The 13,606-nt window shown below is 38.5% G+C and overlaps 1 protein-coding gene and 1 long non-coding RNA gene across 2 annotated transcripts in view; one reads left to right on the forward strand and one right to left on the reverse strand.

Annotated features, from left to right (window-relative positions):
• PACRG (parkin coregulated) overlaps positions 1-5,486 on the forward strand; it is a 583,000-nt gene extending 577,514 nt beyond the window's left edge. The window contains exon 5 of the mRNA XM_072637723.1: positions 5,131-5,486. Within this exon, the coding sequence (XP_072493824.1) occupies positions 5,131-5,291 (161 nt within the window). The 3' untranslated portion in view covers positions 5,292-5,486. The remainder of the gene's footprint in view (positions 1-5,130) is intronic.
• Positions 5,487-8,041: 2,555 nt separating this feature from the next.
• Positions 8,042-13,606, reverse strand: part of LOC140522367 (uncharacterized) — a 113,222-nt gene continuing 107,657 nt past the window's right edge. Inside the window, exons 6-7 of the long non-coding RNA XR_011973311.1 lie at positions 11,802-11,857; positions 8,042-8,485 (exon numbers count right to left, since the gene is read on the reverse strand). This is a non-coding gene — a long non-coding RNA (uncharacterized lncRNA). The remainder of the gene's footprint in view (positions 8,486-11,801; positions 11,858-13,606) is intronic.

Here is a 13,606-nt window from a genome sequence, read left to right on the forward strand (position 1 = left end):
CCAGTTAATCCTGTACATAGCTTGTCTGAAGATAATTATTTGCATGATCTCTCGCTGATTAGACTGTGTCAGCTTCCTGAGAACAGGGACTGGGGATTTTTTTCTTCCTAGTATGTCTAGCACTTAGTAGGAGCTTAAAAAATGTTTGTCAACGACTTATTTGGGGAAACACCAAAAACATTAGTAAGCATCAGCCCAGAGTGTGCCAAACTTAATCCATATTTCAGTAATAAAATCATAGTTTTTCTATAAATAAACTTGTGACAGGAAGAACTCATAATCACCAGAGACTAGCTTTTGAGACTTTTCTGCACTGATGAGGCCCCAAGGAGAGAATACTTTGCATGTTTCTATGGACACAATTTCAACGATTTTCAATATTTTCTCCCCATTTTCATGTAATAATAATAACTGACATATAGCACTTTAGCAAAGTACTTTTACATTACTTTATTCGAATCCCACATCAACCCTACAGGGTAAGTACTATTACATGCCATATTATTATGCACATTTTATATGTAAAGAAATCCAACCTAAAAGCTTAATCTGTCTGCTCATGGTTATACAACGTCAGATGACCCTGGGCTACTCATATTACCTCTGTTACTTATCTATAAAATGGAGATAATAGCACCTACATCCCAGGACTGTCGTGAGAATCAAATGAGATATTTGTAAAATGCTTAGTGTCTCTGACACGTAGTAGGTGCTATCAAATGTTCGTTATTATTAGTATTATTTCTTATTAGAATCAAGTTCTTCTAGACTCTTAAGCCCAGCACTGCCTACTTCTTCTCCCATGCATGATTCTCAGCATGAATGATCAGAGAAAGCTGTATTTGAAGTAATTGTCCCTTTTAATGGTGATAATTTAGTGATAGTGTTTCATTTTTTTCTCAAAATTTGACATTAGCTATGTTAATGCTGACATTAACCAGATGAACTTTAGGTATAATATATGCTTGTAAATTTATGGACATACATGTACACAAGCATATGCACATGCACTCTAGTTCTCCTCTCTCTTGCTTTTTTCTCTGTCTTTCTTTATCCCCTTTCTCTTCCCTTCCACAGTGTAATACATGAGAGCCAAAACTATTGGCTGTGTTTTGGGGCCCTAATTCACTTTCAAGTTAGTTATCATCATTTTGAAAACCTTGCTTTGCCCCCTGCATTATAGCTTTAGATTCCAGTGATGATTCAGTATGTGTGCATTTATGATCTCGCTGGGGAGAGTAATTCCTTCCACTCATGTGGATTCTCATCTCTCTCTATATCCGCATCCCCAAATCACAGGTTCTGGTGCTCAAAAGGAACCTCAGAGATCATTTTATTCAATCCCTTTTTGTACAGATAGTGAAAATAACGATGAGAGAATCAGCGAATTATAATCCCGGGCTACTCGGTGAGGAAGTAGCAGAGCGAGGATCTGAACACAGGGCTTCTGGCTCCCAATCCAGTGTTCTTTTCTTCAACATTTTTTGGGGTCTCCTTTAGCAGGGTGCTGATTTGTTGTTCATACTTTGACTTCATGTCTCTCATTTCTCTTCCCAGCTTTTCCTCCACCTCTCTAACTTGATTTTCAAAATTCTTTTTGAGCTCTTCCATGGCCTGAGCCCATTGGGTGGGCTGGGACACAGAAGCCTTGCCTTCTGTGTCTTTGCCTGATGGTAAGCATTGTTCTTCCTCATCAGAAAGGCAGGGAGGAATTGCCTGTTCACCAAGAAAGTAACCTTCTATAGTCTTATTTCTTTTCCCTTTTCTGGGCATTTTCCCAGCCAGTGACTTGACCTCTGAATATTCTCCTCACACCCACCTCACCTCCTGATCCTCCCAGCCAGCGTTTGGGGTCTGAGATTCAAATGCTGCTTCCAGCCTCAGGGCTTTTGGCAGGGGCAGGGCTGCTATTCAGTGTGAGATTAAGTTCAGATGGTCAGGTCGGGGCAGGGCCGCCTCTCAGGCTCAGTTCCCTCAGGGAGTTTATGCACAGACCTTAACAATGGATCCAGGCTCCCACCCGCTTGGGGAGCCCCGGTCTGCAGCCGCTGCCCAGCCTCTACCTCGGGGGGGGGGGCCCGAGTTATGGGGGCACCCCACTCCCCTCTCGACCCGCCAAAGAGACTCTCTCACCGCCCCCCCCCCCCCCCGTCACCTGTGGGTGGAGGGACTTGTGCGGCCGCTGGAGATCCCGTCCCTGAAGCCTGCTCGGGTCTGTTTCTCTTGGTGCCGCGGCCGCAGCAGGTCTGGGCTGGGCTGGGCTCCACGTCTGCAGCGCGACGGACCTTTTGCGAGAGGTTTGCAGATCCCTCTGGAACAGAAATCTCCTTCTCTTCACTGTTCTGTGGCCTCACTGCTCCAGAATTAACCGTGAGTTACTTTATACCGATGTTGTATGGGTTGTGGGTTCGGACCTATGTGTATTTGCGTCTTTCTACTCCGCCATCTTGGCTCCGCCCCCTCTCCAGTGTTCTTTTCTCTACACCATCACGCCTCACCTTGTCTAATTCTTGTTCATGTCGTTCTGCACATGCTTCATAGATAATTTACTCAATACACTAGAGAACTTAACTTATTGTGTGACCCTGGGCAAATCACTTAGCCCTGTTTGCCTCAGTTTCCTTATTTATAAAATGAGCTGGAGAAGGAAATGGCAAACCACTCAAGTATCTTTGCCAAGAATTCCCCGCCCCCCCACAAAAAAGTCAAAGAATCAAAGTCACAAAGAGACATGACTGAAAATGCCTAAACAACAACATCAAGGCTCATTACCAGAAGGTGATAACCAAAAGAAAATAAATGTGTTGGCCATGGAAACTTACAAAGCAGACAAAAATACAAAACAACCTTCATTAAATGTGGTTATAAATAATAACGTCCAAAGCTATAGTATTAAATTCCTAGGTAATTAAATTTAATTTTTACTTGTTTTAAAAAAGCAGATCTTTTCCCAGAATTAAAATGTTTATTTGCTAACAATATGGGTACGAGTTATTACTGTTACTTCTTTATTATTACATCTTCATTTACAGAGCCTTACTACATGTTTAAAGATTTGGGGAAAGTATCAGTCTCAGGTCTTTATAAACTTCTGAAAGCAATAATGCATTATTGAAAAGAGACAGGGGGACGCTCTCTCTGATGCCAAAAACTTCTCTTGGCGTGTATGTATTTACATGCATATTTATAACGTGTACACACTTATACATATAATTATTTATTTGAAAGGTTGAAATGGTCAGTCACAATGCATTGGTTGGCATAATGTAGATGAAGTATTATTTGATGAATTGAATTTTTCACTTGTCTACCAGTTGTTTTGGTGTTATATCACTTCAACCTGAGATTTAATCACTTGAGAGAGGAAGTTACCCATGTCTGTCTTAAAACTTAGGACTTATAAACTATTTTCTTCATAAGGTAATCTCTCTAAAATAATACACTGCTTATGAACAGGCAGTTTTCAGACAAAGAAATTAAAGCTATCTATAATCATATGAAAAAATGCTCTAAATCACTATTGATCAAAGAAATGCAAATTAAAACAACTCCGAGTTGTTTTAATTTTAAACAGCTCACACCTATCAGAGTGGCTAATAAGACAAAAAAGGAAAATGTATGTTGGAGGGGATGTGGGAAAACTGGGACACTAATGCACTGTTGGTGGAATTGTGAACTGATCCAGCCATTCCAGAGAACAATTTGGAACTTTGTCCAAAGGCCTAAAACCTGTGCATACCCTTTGATCCAACAATGCCACTACTAGGTGTATATATCTCAAAGACATGTCCCCCAAAAGGGAGAAGGATCTATGTGTATAAAAATATTTATAGCGGCTCTTTTTGTGGTGGTTAAGAATTGGAAGTCAAAGAGATACCCATCCGTTAGGGAATGGCTAAACAAGCTGTGGTATATGATTGTAATGGAATATTATTGTGCTGCAAGAAATGACTAGCAGGATGATTTCAAAAAATCCTGGACAGACTTACATGAACTGATGCATAGTGAAATGAACAGAACCAGGAGAATTTTATCTACAATAATAGCAATATTGGTTGATCAAGAACTGTGAATGACTTCACTACTCTTGGCAACACAATAATCCAAGAAAATCCCAAAGGATTAATGACGAAGCATACTCTCTACCTCCAGAGAAAGAGATGATATTGATTGAATACAGACTGAAGCATGCTGTATATCACTGCCTTTAATTTTTTTCTTTTATTCAAGTCTTCTTTTACAAAATGCCTAATATGGAAATGTTTTTACATAATTGCACATGTATAATCTATATCTGATTGATTACTGTCTCAGGGAAGAGAGAGGGATAGAATTTTAAAAAATTTTAAATTAAAATAATATGCTGCCAAACTCACCTCTGTGGGAAGTCTAAATATTTGACAATTTGGCCAAGCTCTCACTTGTGGGAGGGAATTTGGCTCATGTTCATAACCACAGGGACTCATTCACAGGCTGGCTTCACTATGGGGCATGTGCTGTCCCTTCCTTTTCATCTGACCTATTTTCTTTTGAATTTAAGTCCATATCATGGGAAGCAGGCTCTGAAGGTGACATACATATATACCTTGATGCAATGCTTTGAGTATATATGGAATTAGTATTTTGTCCTTCATCTTTTTTAATCTCGGTAAGATATTTGAACTGATGCATGTCGAACGTAGTAACATGATAACATTCTTATCAACAGATCACACTCCAGGCAATCTCAACCAGAGCACAGCCATAAATGTGGAAGTAGAGGAAAAGGATTTCTAAATTAATCACAAATAAATACTGTAAACTATTTGAGGCATGAACTGTGTCTAATCTTTTTATCTTTCGGTGCCTACCATAGTGCCTTGCACACAGTAGGAACTTAAGGTGTGCAGTTGTTTTTGTTAGGCGGCTTTTTAAAATGAATGAATGAATGAAACACTTTTAGATATTTCATATAACACCTAAAACACATTAAATTTGCCATATGAAATAAAAGGTAGAGTCTCCCAGCGTCACCATGCTGAGAAAAAAAATGAATGCTGTTAGTTATTGATAATGCCTGGCAATATATATAATGCTTTTCAGAAAACTGCAGAAAAATAACTGCCTTTGTGTTTTTGTTTTATTAACCAGTTAACTCCGGAGATGGCATTGACTACAGCCAACAAAAGAGAGTAAACATTGGAGACTTGATCCAAGAGACACTGGAAGCATTTGAGCGCTTTGGAGGAGAAGATGCTTTTATAAACATTAAATATATGGTCCCCACCTATGAATCATGCTTGTTAAACTAACAGATAGAACAGCTGTGTTAATGGGGAAGATTCCATTTGTGTCCTAATCATCTATCTCTGACATAGTTCAACATCTTGTTATTTATGACTCCTTTTTCTACAGCTGCTAAAATAGTGGTTTCTGGGCCATTAGACTGTTATCACTGTTGTGAACAAGGCTTTCCAATACATAAATAGCGCCTGTTTCTTAGATTACAATGGTGTACTGTGCTTATTTGTTCCAGGGAAGAATCACTCCTTTATACAGTGCTGACTGAAGCAGGAGTCCAAGTTAGACCTTCAGTTGTATAGACAATAAAATGATAATTTTTATACTCAGTTCAGCAATTGCTGTTCTGTGTCCGCTCGCCCTGAGGGTGATGTCAGAGGTTGTAATGAGAAGCGTTTATGCTGACTGCTTAATAGGTATTTGTCATGGCAGAGAAATAGCAGTTCAACAGTGCCCTCCCTCTCCACAGCAGCTGTGCAGAGAAATGTGCATTGACATACAATAAAACTGGGGAATGTATATTCCAATTACAGTAGGATTTTTTTTTTTTTTTTGCAGCCCATTAGAAACCTTAGCCATAAAATTAATTAATGTTTCTAGCACTCCTGCGTCCTGGGTTTCCAGGTGCTCACTGGTTTATAGTTTGGGGGAAGAAAAGGGAAGGGTCTTAGTTATTTTGAAATGTTATATGCAACCATGGCCAAAATGTTCACATTCACACTTATCCCTCCACATTACAGCCCATGATATCTCATGATCTGGATGAAGCACCATAAGTAAAACATTACATGGCAGTTTATTTCCTACTTTTCAAATCTCACAAATGATTTACACTTCTTTTCATGACTACCCCTTGAAACAAATTGAAATCTCTTTTCTTGGCAAAAAAAATTATCCTTCTCTGTTGCCTAATCACAGTAGTTATTGTGGGATTACACAGGAAGACTGCTGGCATTCATTTGGGGTCTTGTAGAGGGGGTAAAAGAAAAAAAATTTCCCAATCTTAAACAGAAGTGCATTGAGTTGAGGGGGAAAAAAGATAAGTCAGACTGCAAGTCTATCAGCCTCAATAATGTCTCTTTAAGCATGCCAAGACTAATTTGGGGATGTTTATAGCACATCTCAGAATGCTTTACCAAACACCATTCTAAAGGGTAAATGGTTTGACCCACTTTAGAAAGATCATAGCTATCCCTAAACACCTAGCCTGGAGTATTATGTTTCTATAGCAAACTGTAATTCATCCATGAAGATAAAGGAACCAGGTAGGTGAGAAACTTGGGTTTAACTGTCAAATCTTTGAAAAGTCACAGCCTAAAGCAGCTATTATCCAAACTTTTGCCATTGTGATTCAGAATGCTAAAACTCCCAACCTTCCATCTTTTCCTTACCTTACTTCTGCCTTACTCCTCCCAAAATGATTGTTCATTTTCTGTGAGACCTCAAGTAACTCCATAACTTTGCACTCATCAACACCTGTGCTGGTCTTAATTTCTTCCTTTCAAAGCCTTAATCCTATAGTTAACTAGGTCAATTCAACAAATCCTGACTTTGAATCTGTTCTAAAGTCTAATTACTGCTCATGATTTACCAAATCTCAGTCTTGAGTTATATTCACCATGTTCTTTCTCCACTCCCATTCTTATTCTGCTGAACACTGCCAAAGGAAGTCACACAACAGTCCGCAGACCACAACACATTTTTTTTAACAGAATCTAGCTAGGCCTTCTTTGCTACATAACAACCCTCTTAGTCTTCCCTGATTGGCTTGCTCTCTCTCTCAACACGTATGGCCATTCCAAACTTTCTCTACTCTCCTCAAGCTTGGTACAACTTACCTCCCCTACCTATCTCATCCTACTCTACTAAAAAAAATTTTTCAAAAACTTCCTGTTAAGCTCCTTCTCCTCATTCTATGAGTTAAAACTCTTTGATGCCATCCCCTTTTCTCTTCTTTTTCTCAAATCTTTAACAAAGAAGTGGTTATTCCTCAGAACAACATAACAGTTCTACTTGTTTTCTTGACTCAATCAACTCCTCATCACCGCTGGGAGATTTCCTCTAAAGTTCCCACCCCCGCCCCAACCTATCCCCATCTTCAGTTTCTTTTAGTCTCCTGGCTACTTCCCTGTTGCCCTCACAAATACCTAGGTCTCCCCTAGCCATAGAAAATCTTCACTTCTCACTCTAGTTTTGAACACCATTTGAGACTTTTTAACCCTGTAACAACCATGGGTCACTTTCTACATTTATTAAACGGTGACAGTAATACCAATACTGTCTACTTCAAGAATTGTTGTGAGGATCAAGTAAAGTATTAAATATCATATTTTTAACTTGTACTAGAGAAGTGGCATAAAAGACAATCTTAATAATAATACCTGACATTTATGTAACTTCCCAAGAGTTAAAAAAAAAAAAAGAATTTAAAGGGGAAGAAGGCAATGCACAGATAAGTCTACAAAGATTTTTTTAAGAAACTCCACCATCAAGACCAGTGGAGCTACCACATTGGAACCTTAATATCACAGATCTAAATATGCACATAGAGTAGGTAAAAATAGCACTGAAGAGGATAAAATTAGGACAAACATTTCAACAGAGGAGCATAGGGGATGTGAGGAGGCTAAAAACACATTATAATCGATACATATAGTAATCTGCCTTAGAGGTGATCCAATTTTGAGAATAGTTAGAGACCAATTCTCAAAGAATCCTTGCCCACCCCAATTCCCTTGAAAAGGATAGGGAGATAACCAAGTTATGGAAAAATAAAGGACTTTATTAGACAGCAAGAAAATACCAGGAACTACCAACCCACTTTCTCATCTATATACAATGATTATGGGGATAATTTATACAAGTATCAAGGGCATCCTCGATGAGTGTATTAGAAGGAAATATGTGTGTGTTCGTCCTTCGTTGCTGAAGAAGACCATGCCACCAGAGAAATAATGACATGATTTGCACTTGTTTTGAGTGAGGAAGGGCTGTGCAGATCACCAGCCTCACTTCTCCTCCAGAGCCATCTGCATCCAGTGACCAGATATTCATCAGGATGGCTGGAGATGACCCAGGATGAGGCAGTTGGGGTTAAGTGACTTGCCCAAGGTCACACAGCTGGTGAGTGTCAAGTGTCTGAGGTGAGATTTGAACTCAGGTCCTCCTGCACTGGTGCTCTATCCACTGCACCGCCTAGCTGCCCCTAGAAGGGAATAAGAGGATAAATGGATAAGCAATATTCCAAAATGGACCACATCTCTACTATCACAATCTACAGAGAATGCAGCATCCCATTGTGTTTATTGGTTGCTGACTTTTTTTTTTTAAGTTTTTGATTGGGTAAAGCAAAATGCCACCTGAGAGGTTTTCCTCCAACAAGCTCTCTCCCATGCCTATATCAAAATTATATAAGATTCTTTGAAAGATCTAACAATAGAAACAACCTTTCTTCAACCCACTGATCATTAATACCAGGAGAGGTATAAAAAAAGAGATGTAAGCTTATCGAGGTGTTCACCAGTTAAATGACAGAGTCTAGCACAGAGTCCAAATTGAAGATTCCAGAGAGAATGTGAGATTTCTTCCGATGCTCCTGTTTGCAAACAATGTGCTCACTGCATCAGTCCATGAACCTCCAGGGGCTCCGGAATGATAGCCATTATTTCTCAAAAGAGTTTGGCCTAACTACATGAGATTAATCAAAGATGAGGAGTGCCTGTTGTCCAGATTATGATATATAATCGGACAAATACCCTCACAAATTTGTCCATCAGAATGTGTGTAACATGAAAATATATATGTATATATACATATACACGAGTACATTTGTATGTATATGCAAAACACAAAAAAAAGGATGAATTGGACACAGAATTGACGAAAATAGAATGAATTGCCTTTAGAAAACTGCTGTTCTTTTCATGGCACCAAGCTTTTCCCTAAAACACCCATTTTTAAAAATATTAATATTATTCTGCATGGGACACAACATTGTCTGAGCAAATTAAATTGAAAATCAGCCTGAGGACAAATGTGAGGAGCATAGGGGATGTGAGGAAGCTACAACACATTATAATCAATATTTTGCCAAAGAGAAATTGAGGGAAAAGATGACATAGAATAAACATCTTAAAAAGATGAGGTTTTCACATGATGAAGATAAGGGATAACCACTGGAGAGTCAGTGTGCTACACTGATATCCTACCGATGTCACAATAAACCAAGGAAAGCCTCCAGTATATTGGTTGGACCCCATGTGTCAAAAAATATAAGAAGGAATTGACAAAAGTGGCATAGGATAAAAATACATAGGTGTATTGTAATCTGAATCACTGAAGGGAATATCCACATTGATGAGATTATAGGTGCATTTAAGGATTCATTTTGAGTATGTAGTATTTTAATATTTATTTACAAAAGTAAACAAACAGGATTAAGTGACTTGTTCAGGTTACACAGTTCAGCCAGACTTGGAATCAGGAAGACACTTCTTCCTGAGTTCAAATCTGGCCTCAGACACTTACTAGCTGTGTTACCCTGGGCAAGTCAATTAACCCTATTTGCCTCAGTTTCCTTATCTGTAAAATGAACTAGAGAAGGAAATGGCAAACTACTACAGTATCTCAGCCAAAAAATCCCCACATGGGGTCACAAAAAGTCAGATGTGACTGAACACCATAGACAAAAACACCATGTATTCATTTTGTATATATCCGATATTTGTTTATCTATGAAGGTGTTTCCTCCTAATTGGAAGTAAGCTCCCTGAGGGCAAGAACTCTCTCAATTTTGTATATGTATATCCAGAGCTTAACATATCTGGTACATAGTAATTACTTTATAAATGCTCATTGATTCATAATAAGAAAAAAAACAGAAAGGTACATTGCATAGATTTTCTATGGTGAATAAATACACTGAAAAATTTGCACAAAAATCATATCATAAGGAATTGTATCTGTGTCTGCCCAAGAAAGTATACACCCAAGTGCCAAAGCACTCAATCAATTTAAAGCAATCCCGTCTTTTCTGACCATTATGAACAAATGAATCTTCTTTGATTTCATCTTTCCTCTCCTCTAAAAAACCTTCAAGGAAGATAAAATGAAAGGTAGTATGGAAGAATGGGTTGAATTCTGACTTTGGATCTGAGAAGGCTTGTATTTGAATTTCACTTCAGGCACTCCCAGGGCTAAGTTTCCTCATCTGTAAAATAGAGAGGATGAACTTGATGACCTAAAACGTCCCTTTCAGACTGGCCCAGTGAGGTCTACAAGAGCTTGTCTTCAACTCTAAGCTCTTTAAAAGTAGGAGGGCAGCAACCATCAGGCTCCACAATCAATCTTTGACCCTATGGATATAAGGTCCAAATTCTTTACCTAGTGGATCATTTCCCACCCAGGTCTTTCTTCACTCTTTTTTGACTTCTTTGGACTTCTCTACCCTGCCTCCCAGGAATCTCATCATTGAGAAAAGTCTCATCCTGCAAGATTCAATCAGCACTGATCTTCACAACTCCTCACAATCCCCTGCCCCTCTGATAGGAGGGCCCAACCAAGACCTTCAAAGCCTTTATTTAAGGAGGGGCCTCATGGCCAAACTGCTCTTCAACCTTTTCCAGCTTCCTGGCCTTTGCTGAAATATCTTTCCTGACAACTCTGCCTGTTAAAATCCTACCAAGCCTCCAAAATCCAGCTCAAACATCATGCCTTTCAAGAAGCTTTCCTTGGTTTCCAATAGAAAGCAATTTGCCCTTTTCTCTTCCTGTGGGAGCCCTTAATTTATAAAGTTATCACATTCTACTTTCTATTTTATTTGTGAACATATTTAGTCCACTCTACCATGCTGTTAGTTCCATGAGGGCAAAGGTTCTTTTTCTTTGTATCTGCACAGCATCAAGCAAGGCATCTTGCACACGACAGAGACTCATTGGTGTACTCATTGGAGAGAAGAAACTGCCTTATCTAGCAATGCCTGGTACAGTACTCTGCACAAAGTAGGCCATTATTAGTGTTATGACTATTAACAACAATAGCTTACACTAATTTCATAATTTTAAATACCTCTCTATTTTACAGATGAGGAAACTTAGCCCTGGGAGTGCCTGAAGTAAAATTCAAATACAAGCCTTCTCAGATCCAAAGTCAGAATTCAACCCATTCTTCAACCCATTCCATTTGATCTTCATAACAATCTCATGAGGTAGACAGTACCAGGATTGTCATCCCTCATATTCCAAATCAGACCTAGAGTTGAAGAGATTAAATCACTTACCTTAAGGTAACATAAAGGCCAAATCTTCTGACTCAAAAGCCCAGCACAGCATACACAACTCACTACATCTCATTAATTAATGTTTATTGAATGGAATGGAAGAGAAGGAAACAGAAAACAATAGGAATGTAACTGCATTAAAGGAGGTATTTTTGTGAATAGAGTGGCCACGTACAAAGTATGTTTTCTGGGCCTTCAAAAAAATACATTTTGTTTGCTAGTACTGTATAGAAATAAAGCTTACTTTTCTCAACTGTCAGCCAACTCCATTCTCTGTCTGCTGCTTCCCCTAAATAACTTCTGATGTATTAAAAGGAGAAGGGAAAAAAGTGAACATGTTTCAGATCTCAAGAGAATATGAGTTAGTCTTTTTTTCTGCCTGCTATATTTTTACATCAAACCTTTCTAATAAAATTTTCTAAATGATTGATAAGTGAGAACCACTGAGTATACCTATTAGACAAACTGATGGGGGGAAATGGTTTTATTGGTATTCTCACACCCTCATTAGAACATGTTACCAATCAGGTCAAGGTAATGAGTCTAATTATCACATCAGACAGTTTTTTTTGCTGTGTTCCACGGTGCCACGCTGCACTCCTAACCCCAGCCAGTTATCTCAGAAACGTGTGCAATTGGTTTATAGGGAGAGCTGGGCCAGGGAGTGAGGAGAGATTACTATAAATCCATCTACACAAATGGAAAAACAACTCCAAGCCTACTGATGTGGAATCAACAGCATCATGCATGTGTTGGAAGAGCAAGTCATTACTGTTATTATGGTTCTATGAGTGCAAAACAATTGCAAAGCTGAAAAATGATGCCAAATTTCATATATATATATATATACACATATATATATATATATATATATGCCTTGCAATGACTGAAAAAAAAAAGGTCATTAAAAGATTTCTCAAAATAGTTATGTTCCTTGAACATACATTTTGAAAAGAGAGATAGTGATTAATTTTTTTTTCTTTTAAATCTTTCTATTCATTCTAGGTCATGGGATACATCTAAGCAAGCTGTCACTTTGAGAAGCTAAACAGAAGTAAATTTGAAGTCTCTTACAACATAAGACGAATAGCAAACTTCCCCTGGATTTTTGAGGTACCTAGCCCATGGCCCAAGAGTTTCTGGGATTTTTCACATATTTACAACCACAGTTAAGTTCAAACATTGGATGGAGTGTCCAGTTTTGAATGATTTAGATTATCAAACAATACTCCCTTGAGCTTTTTTTTTTTTAAGAGCAAACTCCTATGAAGATAAAAAATGTGATTGGAGGGCTTAATTTGCCTCTCTGTTAACCACTCCCCCAAGCTAGCTTCCCTTTTCAAGAACTGAAGCATCTGACCAAAATTTACCCCATATAAGAGCTTCTAATTCCTGTTTCTCCAAAAGTCAAAATAAAAATAACTTTGACCACGTCACAGCAGTTAATACCAGAACTCTCCCTTTATGCTAAATAACTGAGGGCCCTCAAAAATGACAGCTTGCACGGTAGAAAGATTAGGTCTCTCCAGTTTTGGCTGATGGCAGACTGTAAAAATATTTGGGGGCCACCTTTAGAGTCAGTTTTCTGGAGATGCCTATTAGGGGGAGCATAGACCTAACCAGATTTTAGTTTGGAACATAACATTCCCACAGGTCCACTGACCTCAGTTTTTAAATCATGAATTTGAGACTAGTTAAGCTCACTGGGCATAGTTTATCCACCAGACCTGGCCCCTGATTTAACAGGTAATGCCTGTTTGTAAAATGATCTAGTCCAGAGTGAAATGCTAACTTTTTTTTATTAGTGGTAGCAATATTTTTTTTTTAACAGTAATGGTGTAGTGATGGTGTGTTGTTTTTTTCTCCTGAAGGAAAGACCAAATGTTCTCTTTTTCCTGTGGGAAAGACATGTAAGTTCATATGATTTGGGCTTGGGAGGTAACTTTCAAAACAGGAAAATACATATTAGTTTTGAGCCTGTCTCTAAAAATATCTCATATCATTTGTGATTCTTTTGTCACTCAATTGGTATGATTTTATGAAAGCAGA

Source organism: Notamacropus eugenii, chromosome 2, assembly GCF_028372415.1.
Source record: "Notamacropus eugenii isolate mMacEug1 chromosome 2, mMacEug1.pri_v2, whole genome shotgun sequence".
NCBI classification, from domain to species: Eukaryota; Metazoa; Chordata; class Mammalia; order Diprotodontia; family Macropodidae; genus Notamacropus; species Notamacropus eugenii.